This window comes from Bubalus kerabau, chromosome 9, assembly GCF_029407905.1.
Source record: "Bubalus kerabau isolate K-KA32 ecotype Philippines breed swamp buffalo chromosome 9, PCC_UOA_SB_1v2, whole genome shotgun sequence".
NCBI lineage: Eukaryota > Metazoa > Chordata > Mammalia > Artiodactyla > Bovidae > Bubalus > Bubalus kerabau.
The window spans coordinates 81,469,891-81,488,501 of record NC_073632.1 but is presented as its reverse complement, the minus strand read 5'-3'; the positions used below and the strand labels follow the sequence as shown (position 1 = coordinate 81,488,501).

The 18,611-nt window shown below is 37.3% G+C and overlaps 1 protein-coding gene and 1 non-coding gene across 5 annotated transcripts in view; one reads left to right on the top strand and one right to left on the bottom strand.

The window, feature by feature from the left end:
• Window positions 1-18,611, top strand: part of AHI1 (Abelson helper integration site 1) — a 217,191-nt gene that overhangs the window by 128,464 nt on the left and 70,116 nt on the right. For all 4 annotated transcript variants that reach the window (XR_008698351.1, XM_055535697.1, XM_055535700.1 and 1 more), the window contains exon 22: window positions 15,607-15,662. Coding sequence is in view for 3 of the 4 variants with exons in the window: in XM_055535697.1 (XP_055391672.1) it covers window positions 15,607-15,662 (56 nt within the window). In the remaining variant the exon portion in view is untranslated. The remainder of the gene's footprint in view (window positions 1-15,606; window positions 15,663-18,611) is intronic.
• On the bottom strand, window positions 9,364-9,436 carry TRNAG-UCC (transfer RNA glycine (anticodon UCC)). Its single transcript has one exon. It is a non-coding gene; the product is annotated as a tRNA-Gly (tRNA).

Genomic DNA, 18,611 nt, shown 5'->3' with positions numbered 1-18,611 from the left:
TAACTAAGGATTCTAATTTTGGTGAATGAGTGAATGGCAATCCATGAACAAAAATACTGAATAGGAATATTGGGGAAATGGTACTGAATTGTATTTTGGATATAATGAGTTTGAGATGCCTGGCAGACATCTGGATTGAGCTGTCAAACAGCTTGTAGTTCTATTTGAGCCTTATTTATTAAATATCTTACTATGAGTCAAGCCCTAGGCCAGGAACCAGACTGCATACTTTGAAATATAGGCTTGAATCATAAGTATCGATTAAGGAGTGAAGGGCATATGTGTAGTCTTTAAATCCACAAGAGTTAGGGAGATAAGCTGGAAGAGACTATTGAAGAAACTAAGAACCATTAGGATGACTGTGAGATCAATAGCTTGGATATTTGCTGCCTCAAAAGACAATAAAGGAAACACTGAAATAACAAGACGTACAGAAAGCTTTTTTTTATGCTAAATGTCTTTTTAAAAATTCTTCACTGCAGCAACAAATCTGAATAAAAAATAAACTGAATTATATGATTACCCTTCATCTTTTTGTAGCTGTACTTGTGATTTGCAAGGAACTATATAACATTGTTCAAATAATTAATAACAGTATTAAAGACAGATTAAATTATATTTTATGGATTTAACACCAGAATTGAAGTGTTTTTGTCCTTGTCTCAATTTTATTAGAAACATACTTGACTGTCCTCAGATTGAATATCTAGAACATGTCACAAAAGATATGATTTGCACAGACTTCAGTCTCTTGTTAGAAGAAATTGATGAAATACTAAAAATTCTGTTCAGTTCTTAAGTAGAAATAAGAACTGTGGGATTTTGAGGAGTGATTATCTTGCATAATTAAATTATTTGTGTATCAGTTTATGAGTCAGTTAAAGAAATACTAGCTTTATATATTCATTGGATCAGTAAATTTAATTTTTTGACTGATATTTGGGAATAAATAGCACAGATATCTTAGAGACTGGTATAGCCAGGAAATCTTCCCAGAAGGTATGAGATGGAACTGAAGCACAGAAAGACTGAATTATACTGTTGGTGGTGGGTCACATTGTCTGATTGATGTATTCTTCACCGTATAGCTACTCACTTCTCCTTGCTTGCTTTATACTTTTTCACAAGCATTAATTTACTAGTCTCAGAGTTTATGGACCTCTTTTACCCTACTTCCTAGTGTCTTATGCACTCATTCATGTTTACATGCTTCTGGTGAGTGGCTCACTACATGATTCCATGACTGACACATGAAAGCCTACTAATTTGTGGTTTGAATATTCACTGCTTTACCTCTCTCTGTGATGTACGGATATCCAAACATTGTAGATTTAAGGGCTGTAAGGCTTTGATGTTTCTGAATTTGGAGAAGTTTTTCCATATAATAAATGAAAAATGCAGTTTTCAAAGAATATTCTCTTTCTGAAATCTTTAAAATATATAGAGGGCTTTCCATAGCATCCTGAAAAATCTGATATGAAATAAGTATTAACATTTTACCAGGTTAAATGAGGATAAGCCACTTTTAAAATTCACATTTACTAAAAATTCCATTTTAGATGAATATTTAGAAAAATATATGGAATATGGGATGCCTATTCCTGTGGAGAATCTGTAACCAGTTCTGCTGCAAGATGTTTTTGTAATTCTCATTTTCTCTATTCATGCATTCAGTCATTCAACACACACTTATTGAAGATGAACTGTATGATGCAAGAAACTAAAACAGTTTTATTAAGTATAGTGATGGAAATGCTGTGATAGAGGATTTCACAGGAATACTAAGGGAGGGAGACGTGTCGGAGGGCATCTAAATCAGGAGTGGGGTGAGGAGAAGAAAATCACCTAGTGTTTCCTGGAGCGCGCAGTGCTTGCTGTAACTTGAAGGGTTGTCCGAATGGCTTTGCATGCTGGTTTGAGTTAAGCACTTCTCTGGCAGTGTGGGATGTCATTGGAAATTTTACAGAACAAATCAGGGAGTTGGATTAGAAAGCTATTTCAATAATCCAAATGATGAGTGTCCCAAAAAGTAGTGAGATAGAGAGGAAGGGGCAGGCTTTATTTATATTTATTTATATATATATATGTATATATACACACACATATATGTGTGTACATATATCTATATGCATACACATATATATGTATGTATGTGTATATTTTATAATAAATTTTTAATAATAAAAAATTTTAATTAAATGTATGATAAAGTCAATATTTTCATCTCAGGTTTTATGAGGTGAGCCATTAAGTTCTAACAAGAACTCATTATTAGAATCGCCAACCTTTGTCCTATAAATATTTAATTATATTGCTTGAAAGTGAAAGTGAAACATATCCGACTGTTTGAGACCCCATGGACTATAGTCCATGGAGTTCTCCAGGCCAGAATACTGGAGTGGGCAGCCTTTCGGGGATCTTCCTAATCCAGGAATCGAACCCAGTTCTCCTGCATTGCAGATGGATTCTTTACCAGCTGAGCCACAAGGGAAGCCCTAAACCTTAGTTCTACATGTATTTAAAGGCTGTTGAAAATATATGGCAAATATAGAATTTTTTTAATTGAAGTATACTTGATTTACAATGTTGTGTTTCAGGTGTGCAAAGTAATCATTCAATATTTTTATAGATTATACTTCCTTTAAAGTTATTATAAAATATTGGCTATCTTCCCTGTGCTATACAGTATGTCTTTGAGTGAGTGTGAGTGGTAGTCGCTCCCTTGTGTCGGACTCTTTGCGACCCCATGGACTATATAGCCCGCCAGGGTCCTCTGTCCGTGAAATTCTCCAGGCAAGAATACTGGAGTGGGTTGCCATTTCCTTCTCCAACAATATATCTTTATAACTTATTAATTTTGCACATAGTTTATACTTCTTCGTAATCCTCTATCTCTTATCTTGCCCTCCCCCCTCTTCCCTCTCTCCACTGATAACCACTATTTTGTTCTCTATATCTGTGAATCTGTTTCCTTTCTTTATATTCACTAGTTTGTTTTACATTTTAGACCACATTTAGGTGATATGATACAGTATTTGAATTTCTCTGACTGCCTTATTTATTAAGCATAATATCCTCCATGTCCATCCGTGGAAATTAACTTGTTTATGGCTGGGTAATATTCCATTATACACACAGATCAGATCAGATCAGATCAGTCGCTCAGTCGTGTCCGACTCTTTGCGACCCCATGAATCGCAGCACGCCAGGCCTCCCTGTCCATCACCAACTCCCGGAGTTCACTTAGACTCACGTCCATCGAGTCAGTGATGCCATCCAGCCATCTCATCACACACACACACATACACATATACCACATCTTCTTTATCCATTCATCTGTTGATGATAGGTATTTGGGTGGCTTCCATACCTTGGCTAGTGTATATAATATTGCAGTAAACACGAGGGTGTGTGTATCTTTTTGAATTAGTGTTTTTGTTTTTTTTCAGATATATACTTGAGAGTGGATTTGCTGGATCATATGGTAGTTCTAATTTTAGTTTTCTGAGAAACCTCCATACTGTTTTCCATAGTGGCTGCACCAATTTACATTCCCACCAACTATGTGCTAGAGTTCCCTTTTTCCCATATCCTCACCAGCATTTGTCCTTTGTGGTCTTTTTGATGATAGCCATTCTGACAAGTAGGAGGTGGTATCGGATTGCAGTTTTGATTTGCATTTCTCTGATGATTGGTGACATGGAGCATCTTTCCATGTGTCTGTATGTCTTCTTTGGAGAAATTGTCTATTCAGGTCACCTGCCCACTTCTTAAATCAGGTTATTTGTTTTTTTAATATTGAGTTGTATGTGCTGTTTATTTATTTATTATGTATATTATTTATTGGTCATATCATTTCCAAATATTTTTTCCCATTCAGTAGATAATCTTCTCATTTTGTCAGTGGTTTCCTTGGCTATGTAAAACCTTTAAGTTTAATTAGGTTCCATTTATTTATTTTTGCTTTTGCATCCTTTGCCTTAGGAGAAGATGGGGAAAATTTTTTGCTTCAATTAATGTCAAAGAGTGTTCTACCTATGTTTTCTTCCTGGAGTTTTATGATTTCCAGTCTTTAATTTAGGTCTTTCATCTATTTTGAGCTTTTTCTTTTTTTATCTGGTGTGAAGAAATGTTCTAACTTCATATTTTTTTTACAGTTAGCTGTCCAGTTACCCCAGTATCACTCACTGAAGGGTCTGTCTTTACTCCATTATTTATTCTTGCCTCCTTTGCCAGACCTGCCTGTTGTAGGTCAACTGATCATAAGTGTGTGGGATTTCTTCTGGGCTGTCTATTCTGTTCCATTGATCTATGTCTTTTTGTGCCAGTACCATGCTATTTTGATTATTGCAGCTTTGTAGTATAGTCTGAAATCAGGGTGTATAATACCTCTAACTTTATAAAGATTACTTTGGCTGTTCAGGATCTTTTGTATTTCCATATAAATTTTAGGATTATCTTTTCTAGTTCTGTGAAAACTGTCATGGATATTTTGATGGGGGTTGCTTTAAGTCTGTAGGTTGCTTTTAGCAGTATGGACATTTTAACAGTATTATTAGTTCTTCCAATCCATCCATAGTATCTTTCCATATCTTTGTATCATCTTCAGTTTTCTTTATCAGTGCTTTATAGTTTATAGAGTGTAGATCTTTTACTTCCTTGGTTAAGTTTATTCCTAGGTATTTTATTCATTGTGATGCAATTGTAAATGTCATTATTTTCGTGCTTTCTCTTTCTGATAGTTCATTGTTGTTGTTGTTGTTTAGTCACCAAGTCATGTCCAGCTCTTCACGACCTCATGCACTGCAGCACACCAGGCATCCCTGTCCCTCACCATCTCCAGGAGTTTGCCCAAGTTCATGTCCTTGAATCAGTGATGCCATCCAACCATCTCATCCTCTGTCACCTTCTCCTTCTGCCTTCAGTCTTTCCCATCAGGGTCTTTTCCAGTATGTCAGCTGTTCACATCAGGTGGCCAAAGTATTGGAGCTTCAGCTTCAGCATCAGTCCTTCCAAAGAACATTCAGGGTTGATTTCCTTTAAGAGTAACTGGTTTGATCTCCTTGCTTTCTGAGGAATCTCAAGAGTCTTCTCTAGCACCACAGTTTGAAAGCATCAGTTCTTCAGTTGATTGTTATAGTATACAAAATCAACAGATTTCTGTATGTTAATCTTATATCCTGCAACTTTACTGAATTCATTTATTAGTTCTAATAGTTTTGGGTGGAGACTTTAGGATTTTCTGTTTATAATATCATGTCATTTGCAAATGGTGACAGTTTTACTTCTTCCCTTCCAATTTGGATGCCTTTTATTTCTTTTCCTTTCTTTTGTTTTTTTCTTTTTTGTTTGACTGCTGTACCTAAGACTTCCAATACAATGATAAATAGAAGTAGTAAGAGTGGGCATCCTTGTCTTGTTTCTGATTTTAGAGGGAAAGTTTTTAGCTGATCACCATTGAATATAATGTTAGCTGTAGGTTTATCATAAATGGCCTTTATTATGTTGGAATATGTTCCCTCCCAGGTGGCACAGTGGTAAGAATCCATCTGCCAATGCAGCAGACACAAGAGATGCAAGTTCAATCCCTGCATCTGGAAAGATCCCTTGGAATAGGAAATGGCAACCAACTCCAGTATTCTTGCCTGAAAAATGCCATGGACAGAGAAGCCTGGTGGGCTACAGTCCACGGGGTTGCAAAGAGTCAGACATGACTGAGCAACTGACCATACACACACACACACACACACACACACACACACACACACACTAATTTTGATGAGAGTTTTTATCATGAATGGTTGTTGAATTTTGTTTTTCTTTTTGCTCTTCTGATTGGATGATTTGCATTGTTCTAGCTTTCAGATCATTTATGCATTCTTCTATGTTACCTTGTCTGCCATTAATTCTTTCTAGTATGTTTTTCATTTCAGTTATTGTATTCTTTAGTTCTGACTGGTTCTTTTTTATGATTTCTAGTTCTTTGTTAAAATTCTCACTTGTTCATCTATTCTTTCCCAAGTTCAGTTAGTATTCTTATTGCTAATAATTTGAACTCTTTTTCTGGTAAATTATCTGTTTAATTAGTTGTTCTTTCAGGGTTTTTTTGTTTTTTTTTCCTTGTTCATTCATTTGAAATAAAAACTTCTGTCTTATTTTGCTTAACTTTCTACGTCTGTATGAAATTAGGTGAAACTGTTAACCAGTACAGCCTTGAAGTCTTGAAGAGGTGTTGTGGTGTGCGAGCATCCTATGAACTATGTTTGTGCCCACTGGCTTTCATGTTCAACTTGGATCTGAAAGGAGCAAGGGTTGTGCTTTCCCCTAGGGTGTAGTAGCATCAGTCACCTTGGTGGGAAGTGGGGTTAGAGATGCAGGAGCTGAGTCACATGTGAGCATGGGCTTCTCCTTTACTCAGTGGGCATCACCACCGTATCAAGAGTAGGGATGGGTCCCAAGGTTATGGAACAGAAGCCCTACGGGGCAGATCTGAGCTTATTCTATTTCCTTTAAGTACATTCTCCCCACTACTGGAAATGGCACCTTCTCCCCAGAAAAGAGCAGTGCTGGAGCAACAGGAGCCAAAGCAGACATCCACTGGCCCAGGCTTGGGCACATGCTGGGATGGTCACGGGACACCAATCAGAGCTCTAGACCACGCCTGATCTGCCTTCGCGAGTGTCAGCCATGGCCGCCTGCACCCTGTTCACATGTGTGTCGGGTCCAAGTCATCTCCATCCCACCCAAGAGACCACTGTCCTCAACATGAGCACCTCTGAAAGCTGCACCAGACAAGAGGGGCTGGAGCAGGCATCTGGGGTGGGCTGGGTCAAGAGCTGAGGCAGTTGTGGGAAACCGGCCTGAGCCCTCGGCGGTTTCGGTCGGGTTCCTCTGCCTTTTTCAGGGAGTAAACACACATGCCGAAGAAGACAATGGCAACCCACTCCAGTACTCTTGCCTGGCACATCCCATGGACAGAGGAGCCTGGTAGGCTGCAGTCCATGGGGTCGCTAGGAGTCGGACACGACTGGGCGACTTCACTTCCACTCATTGGAGAAGGAAATGGCAACCCACTCCAGTGTTCTTGCCTGGAGAATCCCAGGGACGGGGGAGCCTGGTGGGCTGCCGTCTATGGGGTTGCGCAGAGTCGGACACGACTAAAGCGACTTAGCAGCAGCAGCAAACACACATGCACATACTATTCTTGAGTGAAGCCTCAATTTCTTACAGTCCTCCTGTAAGTCCCACTGGTTTTCAAACCCCACTAAGGGGATTCATCTTCCTGATTTTGAACCTTAGAGGTGGAGTGCCCAATATATGGTTCAAACCTCTTACTCCCCAGGGAGGATCTTTGAGTTGCTGACATCCTCCTCCTCTTCTGTGTCCCTTCCTTGGGGCACAGGTTCCAACCTGACTGCTTCTCCTCCCTTCCTCTGCGACTCTGTGTGATCTTTCTTTACAGGCTTGGGTGTAGATGAGTCTTTCCGCAAGTCTCTGGTTTGCTTTCAATGAGAATACTCCACGTGTAGATGTTTTTTTGAGGTGTTCATTGGCAGAGGTGAACTTAGCATCCTTCTACTCTGCCAGCTTGATCTCTTTCTGGCTCGGATATTTTAAACATTAAACTCAAAATAATCATCCTGAGTATATATCAATTATGTTTGGTGTTCAGTATGCCAGGTACAGTTTGAAGTATGTTTTATATTAATTAGCTAGTTGAATCCTCCCATCAGCCAGTGAGCTTCCCCTGTACTGAACTAGGAAATGAAGGCATAGAGTGGGTAAATAACTTGCCCAGTTACCAGATATATCACATATCTGATCATTGCAAGAGCCAGTCTTTCTCTGAATTACAGAATAGCTCCAGAGTCAGAATGTATTATACTAATAAATTGTCCTTTGGAATGTATTTTTTTCCTAATTGTAAAGGAACAAAATCTAATAGTAGAGAATTATAAGAAACTCATATCTCTGAATGGCACATTGATTTTCCCAGAAAGTAATTTTTTTTAATGAACGTAGTAGATTTATGAGTAGAGCTATCAATATGTAAAATATAGTACATTCATGCATTAATTGTGAAGTTTTCTCTCATTTTTAGGAAGGTGTTGTAATCAATCCAGAGTGAGTGTTTTGATTTTTTGTTGGCTCTTTGTTTTAAATAATTTCGAGAAGTTTTTTCAGTAAAAATCTTAAGCCTATTTACTCTGCTTATATGGAATATTTTATAATTTTCAAAACCATTGAAAACTTGCTTGCCTACTTAAAGTCTATTAAAAGCCTACAATCCTTTCTCAGACTTCATTTTGAAATATTTTAAAACCACAGAAAGGTGGAAAAAAGTAGGTAAAATGAAACTTGATTTGCATCTTCTGTTTTAAAACCTCATTCATATATCTGCCAAAAAGAAGGATATTATTTTAAATAACCATAGTTTCATCATCTGGAGAAGGCAATAGCAGCCCACTCCCTACTCTTGCCTGGGAAGCCCCATGGACGGAGGAGCCTGGTAGGCTGCAGTCCATGGGGTCGCTATAAGTCAGACATGACTGAGCGACTTCACTTTCACTTTTCACTGTCATGCACTGGAGAAGGAAATGGCAACGCACTCCAGTGTTCTTGCCTGGAGAATCCCAGGGACAGGAGTCTGGTGGGCTGCCGTCTATGGGGTCACACAAGAGTCAGACACAACTGACGTGATTTAGCAGCAGTTTCATCATCACATCTAGGAAAATAAATGTACTATAATATCAGTTAATAAGCAGTTCATATTCAGATTTTCCTAATTATACCTAAGATGTCTTAAGTAATTTTTTAAATTAACTTACCTATTTCATATAGCATCCAGTCCAAATTAGCACTTACATTGGTCATTATTTCATTATAGTCTTATTTAATCTCAGTTCATCTAGAACCTCTTTTTGTTTCTTTGTTTTTCATGATTTTAACTTTTCAAAGAATCTGCCCGATCCAGTTATCCTGTAGAATGTCCACCATTTTGGTTTTGTCTTGATTAAATCCAGGCGATACCTTTTTTGACAAGAATACTGTGAGTTACATGCCTTCTTACATCATGTCAGGTGGCATGTAATGTCAGGTTGTCCTACTATTGCATTGCTATATTTAGGCTTGGATCTTTTTCTGAATATTTTAATATATCCTGTTAGTCTGTGTGTCTATTCATGTGTCATCCCCACATTGTTTTAATTACAGAGGCTTTTTATAATATATTTTGATAGTATTTTTTTTTCAATCATTGCTCTTCCCCCCCCCCCAAGATTTTTCTAGCTATTCTTGCATGTTCTTTTATATTTTCATTTTATTTATTCATTTTGGCCTCACAGCTCTGCATGCAGGATCTTAGTTCCTGACCAGGGATCAAACCTGTGTCCCCTGCAGTGGAAGTGCAGAGCCCTAACCACTGGACCATCAGGGAATTCCCTGTTCTGTATGAATTTTAGAGTCAACTTGTCTAGTGCTAGGGTAAAAACTTTTTTACTGAAATCACCTTAAATTCATGTGCTGTTACATTGTCTTAGAACAAGGGATGTCTTTCCATTTGTTTAAGACTACATTTATGTATTTTAGAACTGCTTTAACATTTTCTTCATACTGTTTTCTCTGGAGGAGGAAATGGCAACCCATTCCAGTATTCTTGCCTGGAGAATCCCATGGACGGAGAAGCCTGGTGGGCTACAGTCCATGGGGTCGCAAAGAGTCGGACATGACTGAGCGACTTCACTTTCACTTTTTTGGTATTTATTCTGGTGTTTTCTCTGTTATGATAATCTTGTAAATGGGATATTCTTTTTCATTGTATCTTCTAATTGGTTTTTTGAATATATAAAGAGTATTGATTTTATATATTAAATTTTATATCATGCTGACTTTCTACTTTATTAGTTCTGTTACTGGCTCTGTTTTAGCATTGGTTCTTTTGGACTTTTTGGGTATGAATTGTATCATCTGAGTAACAGTTTTACTTCTTTTCCACTTCTTGAGAAGGGCCTGAAGTTTTCATACGGACATCTTTATATTAAATTTGGCAAGAAAGATCTTTGCCTTTTTAAACTGGTGTATTTTACTGGAATATAATAAATTGTATTTCATTTTCTCCTAGCCATAGATAATCAAAGCATAAATCTCCCTCTGCCCTATGTAGAAATTAATGGCAATTTCCTAATTCAGTTAGGATGTTAGTTCTAGCAAAAAAAAAAAAAAAAACAACTCTTTAGAAGGCTTCGCAGAAGGGAGGGTAGAGGTTCTCCTGTCCTCAGTGTGGTGTCTTGTGCTTGATGGGTTGCCCATGATCATTTGGTGATGATACATAAGATTGCTGATATGTTCTGACTTTAGAATTTGACATTTATTCCTGCCTGCTTAGTTTTTGCAATAAGTCCAGTCATATCTTTCCTTCCTTTCCTTTGATCATGGTCTTGACTTGAAGGTTGATAGAGTTTAAGGAAACTAAAAAATATATAATTCTGCTATTGGAATCAGTCAAGTACGAGTGGTATGAAATGTCATGTCCTGATTTTCCACAAAGTAAAATACCTAAAAGCATCTCTCAAGAAGCATAAAATTTCTTTATTATCTTTCTAGGGTATATTAATGTCTGGAAAATCAGGAAAAAATTTAAGTGATACTTCTCAGTTTTACAGTAGGCTTATTAACCTTTTTAAAAAGAGTCCTAGAACATTAATTCAAACATTCTGATAACTAATGTACACAGTTAACACTGCATTGTAGAATTTTAAGCCAGTGGCATAGCTTAATTCATTCGGTTAACGTTTGAGTTAACTCTTGAGGACTTTCTGTGTTTCAAGTTGGACCAGGCCCAATGGATAGAAAAATGAATTAAATCAGATCCTGACCACAGGGTCTAGACAAACACACAAATGGATCTGGAGGGTGTGTGACGTAAATCCTGGGTTTCAGCAATTGTACTGCTGCTCCTTGTTTTTGTACCCCATCTTCAGATTTGCTTTCTGAAAGCAAAAAAAATTTTAAAGCGAAGCTGTTTCTTCGCTTTAAAATGGGATTATCTTTGTTGTTTATTAGTTACCTTTGTTAAAATTCTTAATAGTTGTCAAGTTTCGTTTTGTTTTGTTTTAATTTAAGGGATTCTCTAATTTTCCCATTGTTATCAGTGGCACTACTAGTTGACTTCCTTGGTGGCTCAGATGGTCAAGACTTTGCCTGCAAGGCAGGAGACCTTGATTCAACCCCTGGGTTGAGAAGATCCTCTGGACAAGGAAATGGCTACCCACTCTAGTATTTGGCTGCCCACTCCAGTATTCTTGCCTGAAGAATTCCACGGACAGAGGAGCCTGGAAGGCTACAGTCCATGGGGTCGCAAAGAGTTGCTCAGATGACTAAGTGACTTTTACTTTCACCAGTTGTGTAGGGTTATTTGCTGCTTCCCTGGTAGCTCAGCTAGTGAAGAATCCCCCTGCAATGCAGGAGACCCTGGTTCGATTCCTGGGTCAGGAAGATCCCTTGGAGAAGGGAAAGGCTACCCATTCCACTAATCTGGCCTGGAGAAGTCCATGGACTGTGTAGTCCAGGGGGTTGCAAAGAGTGGGACATGACTGAGCGACTGTCACTTTCAGTTCAGTTCAGTCACTCAGTGGTGTCCAACTCTTTGTGACCCCGTGAACTGCAGCACGCAGGCCTCTCTGTCCATCACCAACTCCTGGAGTTTACTCAAACTTCTATCCATTGAGTCGGTGATGCCATGCAACCATCTCATCCTCTGTCATCCCCTTTGCCTCCTGCCTTCAGTCTTTCCCAGCATCAGGGTCTTTTCAAATGAGTCAATTCTTTGCATCAGGTGGCCAAAGAATTAGATTAGCGTTTCAGCTTCAACATCAGTCCTTCCAGTGAATATTCAGTACTGATTTCCTTTAGGATGGACTGGTTGGATCTCCTTGCTGTCCAAGGGACTCTCAAGAGTCTTCTCCAACACCACAGTTCAAAAGCATTAATTCTTCAGCACTCAGCTTTCTTTATAGTCCAACTCTCACATCCATACATGACTACTGGAAAAACCATAGCCTTGACTAGTGGACCTTTCTTGGCAAAGTAATGTCTCTGCTTTTTGATATGCTGTCTAGGTTGGTCATAACTTTTCTTCCAAGGAGCAAACATCTTTTAATTTCATGGCTGCAGTCACCATCTGCAGTGATTTTGGAGCCCCTCAAAAAATAAAGTCAGCCCCTGTTTCTACTGTTTCCCCATCTATTTGCCATGAAGTGATGGGGCTGGATGCCATAATCTAAGTTACTGAAACTCCTTACCAGAGTTAGTTTTCTCTGCAGGCTCATGACTGTGGTCCCAACTGTACTGCTGGATGTCTGAGCTGTAGCATAACAGTGAAAGGGAACCTGTGCCACTGTTGCTGCTGTGCTGAAGCACAGGAGTAAGCTTCTCTTCTCAAGTCTCATCAGTGGCAGATTCAGCCATCTCCCAGTAATTGGCCCTGGAAGCAGATTCCTCCAGGTGGATGGAGCCCTTGGTATATTTGGCCCCCTTTGAGGACCATTGTGGTCCATAGGATCTGCCAGACCCTAGGTGCACTACCAACATTAAACTGACAGAATAGCTAGTTACCAGAAAAAGGGGGCAACAGAGGATGAGATGGTTCAGTGGCATCACCAACTCAATGGACATGAATTTGAGCAATCTCCAGAAGATAATGAAGGATAGGGAAGCCTGGGGTGCTGCAGTCCGTGGGGTCACAGAGTCAGGCACAACTTAATGACAGAACAACAACAGAGGATTTATAGCTTCTCCTGGCTGAAAGACCTCAGTGAACTCTGGAAATCCCATTTTCTGCCCACATCTTGAGAAGAGGCCTGTTTTCTGTGCACAGGTCTTTGCTCAGCACCAAAGAGGATGCAGTCCTCCCATCCTACCCCCCTGCCTGATCCATGGGCTGTGAGATCCCAGAAAATAAACTTCATCCTCTGAGATATGTCCAGGTTGTGCCGTTCCTTGTGCCTTAGTCTTTGTTGGCCTCTGGAAAGGAACTAAACATGATTTCAGATTTTAAAAACATTAAACAAAGTGAAAAAGAAGATGCTCACCTAGAAGATTAAGTGGAATGATTTTCAAAAGATAAATAATTAAGAAGGTAAAAATAAAATGAGGTGAAGAATTAAATAAAAGTTTCCCAGAGCAGAGGAACGATAAGATTCTGCAGATTAAAGGGCTTATCAAGTCCCCAAAAAGATTAATTATAACAAAGACATGCTTAGACACACCCTAGTGAAAGTAGTCTTTCTTCAGGCCTTCAGCTGGCTTGATGAAGCCCAGTCACATCATGGAGAGCAATGTACTTTATTCAAGGTCTGCTAATTTAAATGTTGATTCCATCCAAGAAATACTTTCACAGAAACATCTGGAATGTATGACCAGATGAAAGTGAAATAAAATATAAATATAGACATTTTAGGTAAAATTTACTTAAAATAGCAAACTATTTGGGATTGTTTTTCCTTAAGCTTATTCCTTTCTGTATATTCTCTGTTGAAAGCTTGAACATACATGTATGATTTATTTCCAAATGATATAATTTTTGTAGGCAATCTAAATTGAAAACTAAGCTTATGTCTATACATAATCCATTTTAAAATTCTAGTTTTCAACACATTCTTATCCTGAAGTTGAAACTGTAAACTATGCATTTTTTTCTTTGTACTTTCATAAGCTAAGGATGTAGATTTTAGGGGGTTTTAGTTTTTTTATTTTTTACATCACTTTGAAACTACTTTCTAATTGGATAAGAAGTTTAAAATCAGTAATCAGCCAAGGCCAGTTTTATGGCTGTCAGATTATAGTAGTGAGAACACATATGTAAGATGTTGTTAATTCCTGAACCCTGTGGTATGACCACTCTCATTTAAAAGCCAGAGTGTCGTGCCAGACTGTTCTTAGTGGTTGCAGCTAGAGAGGATTGTGAGAATATGGGGGCTGGAGAGATGAGGATTTCACCATTAGTTCTGTATACTTCAGTGTCATTAAAGTCTGCAGTAAGAGTCATCATTATTTGAATATTTTCAAATATGTTTTACTTGGGTTTTTAAATTGTTTATTCAAGGCCAGTGTTATCTATAAATAAAAATGTCTTTCCATCAAAATTACTTTAAAGACACAGTTATTAATACATTTAAGACAGAGCTGTTAATTTGCTATCTAGTATTTCTTCAAAGAAGGATACCTGTTTTACTAGCCTCTTAAGGTCAGAAATCATAATTTATCCTTTATAATCTTATCTTTTTTATTTTTATATGTTTTTTTAAAAATTGGAACATAATTGGTTTACAATGTCATATTAGTTGCTGCTGTACAACATCTTGAATCAGCCATATGTGTACATATATTCCCTTGCTCCCACCCTCCCATTCTGCCCCTCTAGGTCATCACAGAGCACCGAGCTGAGCTCCCTGTTATGATTTATCTTCTATCACTGAGTTCCAAATAGCCACTTAAAACTGTAATAAATATTAGTTGAGTGAATAAGGAGAGTATAGTAGTTTATACTTCACTGGCTAACAGTAGATATTAAGAATATTTTTTAAATGAAACAAATTATTTTTTAAATCATGTTTAAATCACTTTGTTCATTTTGAATATATTCTTGCAAAAGTGACCAAAAGCGATTTCTTTGTGTTCATCTCACTTATTTATTGTCCTTTAAGAAAAATGAGTTAAAGGCCTACAGATGAGAGTATCTAGTGTTTTGTTTCAGCTAGGAATTGTGCTATTTGCTATTGACAGTACTTTGCAATTCTCACTTCTAACCTGCTCTGCATTATTTAAACAAACTATTAAACTCCTCACATGTTGGTTTGCTGACTGACAGAGATTGAAAAGTAAATGAGAGCCACACCTGTGTTCATTTTAAACTTGACCTTGACTTTGAACCAGTATCTTTACAGATGAGATGCAGTGTGTTACATCCTTAGAAGATGTTTATTAGAAAGGAATGTAGTAGAGGACAGTGGGAACAAAAAGATAAATCTGTGCATGGTAAAATGATTTTTCTCAAGGTTAGCAGTCTATATTGTCATTTTAAAGGAGAGAATGAAGGGAACTTTTTTCTTCAAGTACCTCTGTGGTGATTGAATAAATAGCTGACTATCATAGTAGGAAGTCAGATGATCAAAGGGAAATTTGAATAGATTTATTTATTCTTTTTGTGAAAATAAGAAAGTGATTCTTTTCATAGACTTTTCATATTTCTCTATGAAAACTTGATGACCTGAAGACAGAAGCAAAACTTTGATCTAAGAAATGCAGCAGAGGAAGATAATGGTATAATTTTTGAGCTAAGATCAGAGTAAGGACACATCTTGTGCTCTTGCTGTGTGACAGCTGAATGGGGAAGTTGGCTTTGCTCACCTTAAGTCAGGTCTCTTAGTTAACTAAACTCTCCAGCTGTGTCTGACCAGAGAATTCATGATGCCACTTTAAAGGATTCTGCCATCCAAATGAGGCTTTTTCCTTGTAAGCTGTAGGAGTTATGTCTTGCTGACACAAATGTTTTTAAAATAAAATGTTTAGGTATAATAAGCAAATATTCACAGTCTTTTCATTTCACAGGGATTATGAGCATAGAAAGAAAGCCTTGTAACCACCATGTAGATACAGCACCAAAGGTAAGGCAGTCTGTTTCTGCATTGCTAAAACTGTTAAGAAGGCACTAAATGATACTGGTTGTAGTGACACAAAATGTCATTGTAGAAAACTCTTGTAACCTACCTTTTGCCAAGAGTTATATCTCTTTAAAAATTAACCTTAATGAAGAAACACTACCAATTTTTGCTAAGATACAGGAAAGTAAGATGCTCTGTCCATTTTATAAGTACTTATTTATATTAGTGTTATGAATAGAATGGTTTTTAATTTAAGAAGCTTTATACTTTTGGTAAAGTACTTAACATCTTTATGCAAATTGATTTACAACCTTGTGAAAATGAGCGTTATTTTGTGCACTAGCATCATGATTTTTAGGGTGAATGTTTTGTAATAATGAAAGTAGGCCATTATGCTTCATTTCTCCTGTAGATTACTATGCTTTATTACTAGAGAAGTGAAATCTAATATTTTACCCCTCTTCTATTATGACCAGACAACTAGAGGTTTAATAATTATGGTGTCTATTTACTATATAAAAATAATTATAGAAGATAGTATTGAAGGAAGACAATTAAATTTCCCTTTTAATCTCTGTACATAGTATTTGTATGTATGAAATATACTTCAGTTGCTGGTTCCCCACTTCAAAGATTCATATAAAATAGGCTAGAGTATATCTCTTACTAAACATATTATTGTTTCTTATCCTTTCTATATAATAAATCTTTCAAGTACTCCATACAATTCAGCATTTCCTATTGTGAGGAAAGCTTTAGTAAAATACCATTTTTAAGAAAATAAGAAAGTATTAAGCTGTATTTGAATTTTATTGATAATCAATATTTTTCTCACAGACAAATTGATTCCATTTTCTGTTTGTAATAAGTCCATATAATTGATTCAGCATGTTTGGTAACTTAATGTGTGGGGCTTCAGAAAAGACTGGTGTTTGAGGAATTAATCATTAGCATAATCATGAAAAGTACATGAGCATAGTGTACTTATCCTTTAGTGAGTATGCTAAAAGAGTAGCCATTACATTATGTAAATTTTATTCATTAATATTAAAAATAGAAGGCTATAGCAGCAAAGTACTCAAAACCCCCTTCTCCAGTAGGAGCAAAGAAATGGGTTGAGAAGGGCTCACAGTAGGCAAAAAAAAGATGGCAGCAGCAAGAACTACAGTCACCAAATCATTGTATCAAATAATGCTACTTTTGCCCTTTGCATCTAAACTATTGGGAATAAAAAAATGGTGTTTTAGCCATATTTCTAGATACATCGTCAGTCTGGGATGAGAGGTGCTGACACCACAGCTGATTCTACCAAACTGAAGACCATTTAATAAAACTAGACCCAGAGTATAATAGGCTGTATGGGATGAACAATGAGGAATGAACATTGTGAAAGTGGCCAGTACCTACCGTGATGCTGGCATATTTAGGACATGGTCTGTTGTTTGAACTTTAAGATTAAAATGGGTCATGGACTTAAAAAAAAAAAGGAAGGCTAGCAATTATAGAAAATTACCATTTTAAGCTATTTGAATAATCTCATTTGGTTATATACTTTTGAAATTTATTTTATTCCTATAGGCTGTTCTGCAGCACCTTGCTTACATTTCTGGGTGTTTTGTACATTTTGGAACTCAGAAAAGTGCAACCTGGAAGGTGTTTTTGTCTCACCCTGTAGGCCGATGGCAGATTCCCATGTTGATTAAATGATAATAGAACCAAATATTCATGAAATCCTGAGAAATAATGATAGTACCATTTGCAGTATCGCCCTAATCTCAAAATGACACCAGTGAATTAGGAACAAAATCGAATGCATAATGGTTTAGATGTTGTTGGTCCTTGGTTATGTTTGCCCAGTTGGATTATTAAATGGTGGCTCCTAATATATTAATAATATATATATTCTGTGTAGTCAATAAGTTTGAAAATACTTCATTTATACAGACACTCTCCAAACACTCATTAATTCTCCAGGTTCGATTTGAGCCAGTCTTCCTTTCTGACATCTCTTTCTGAGCTCCTCTCCTTCTGTCTCTCTTTGGCAAATTAAGCTTTCTCCTCTTGCCCTCAGTTCCGCAGCTTGCTGCCTTACCAAAGTTACCCTTGGCCCTTTCTCCATAACTGCTAAACAGAATCACAACTCTGTTCATTACCCAGTCTCTTCTGGGCCCAAGGGTAGGTAAAGTCTAATTTTCATAGAAATATAATTTTACCTAATTTCCATCCTTTGTATCAGTGTGCCATTATTTTCCCTAAAGAGTTTAAGAGAAGAAAATATTTAGGGATAAAAGAAATAAGAAAAAGTCTGTCTAAAAATTTAACAAAACGTGATACATATATGTTCAAACTTTTCAGCCAGTACTGGCTGATAAAGGAGAGATACTCCTTGTGCCTGGGGGAAGAAGTAAAGGGGGAGTGGGCTAGCATTTCAGAATGGCTGAGGCTCTGAATGACCCTTGGTCTCATACCTAGCCACCCGTTTCTAGCCAACCTCTCTACGTTTTCTCTTCATCCAAGTACTACCATGAAATGGCTGGGGTCTAAGAGGGTGCTAGATGCTAGGTATGACTATTCAGCAGGGGAAGGAAACAAGACTTTCTCAGGCCTCCATGAAGGAGAAAAATGTTTCTTAATGTTTCAAGTTGGAATGAACCTTTCTGTAAATATATGGTTACAGAGAACCTGTAACCAGGTTGATCCTGTAGCCTTATAGTGGGATGCACTATAAGTGGGATGCACCTATATTAGGTGAATATAGATTAGCCTAAGAATAAAACCCCTTTTGTCCCTTGGTTCTATATTCTTTCTCACTCAATTTACTCGTTTCCTTTTTTCCACTTATTACATGACTTTTAATTTACTTAGATTTTTTTTTTTCTTTTTGACACGCATAATACCGTATCTGTATTTGCAGGTGTCTTTGATACAAAGTAAAACAGAATGTCCCCTAAT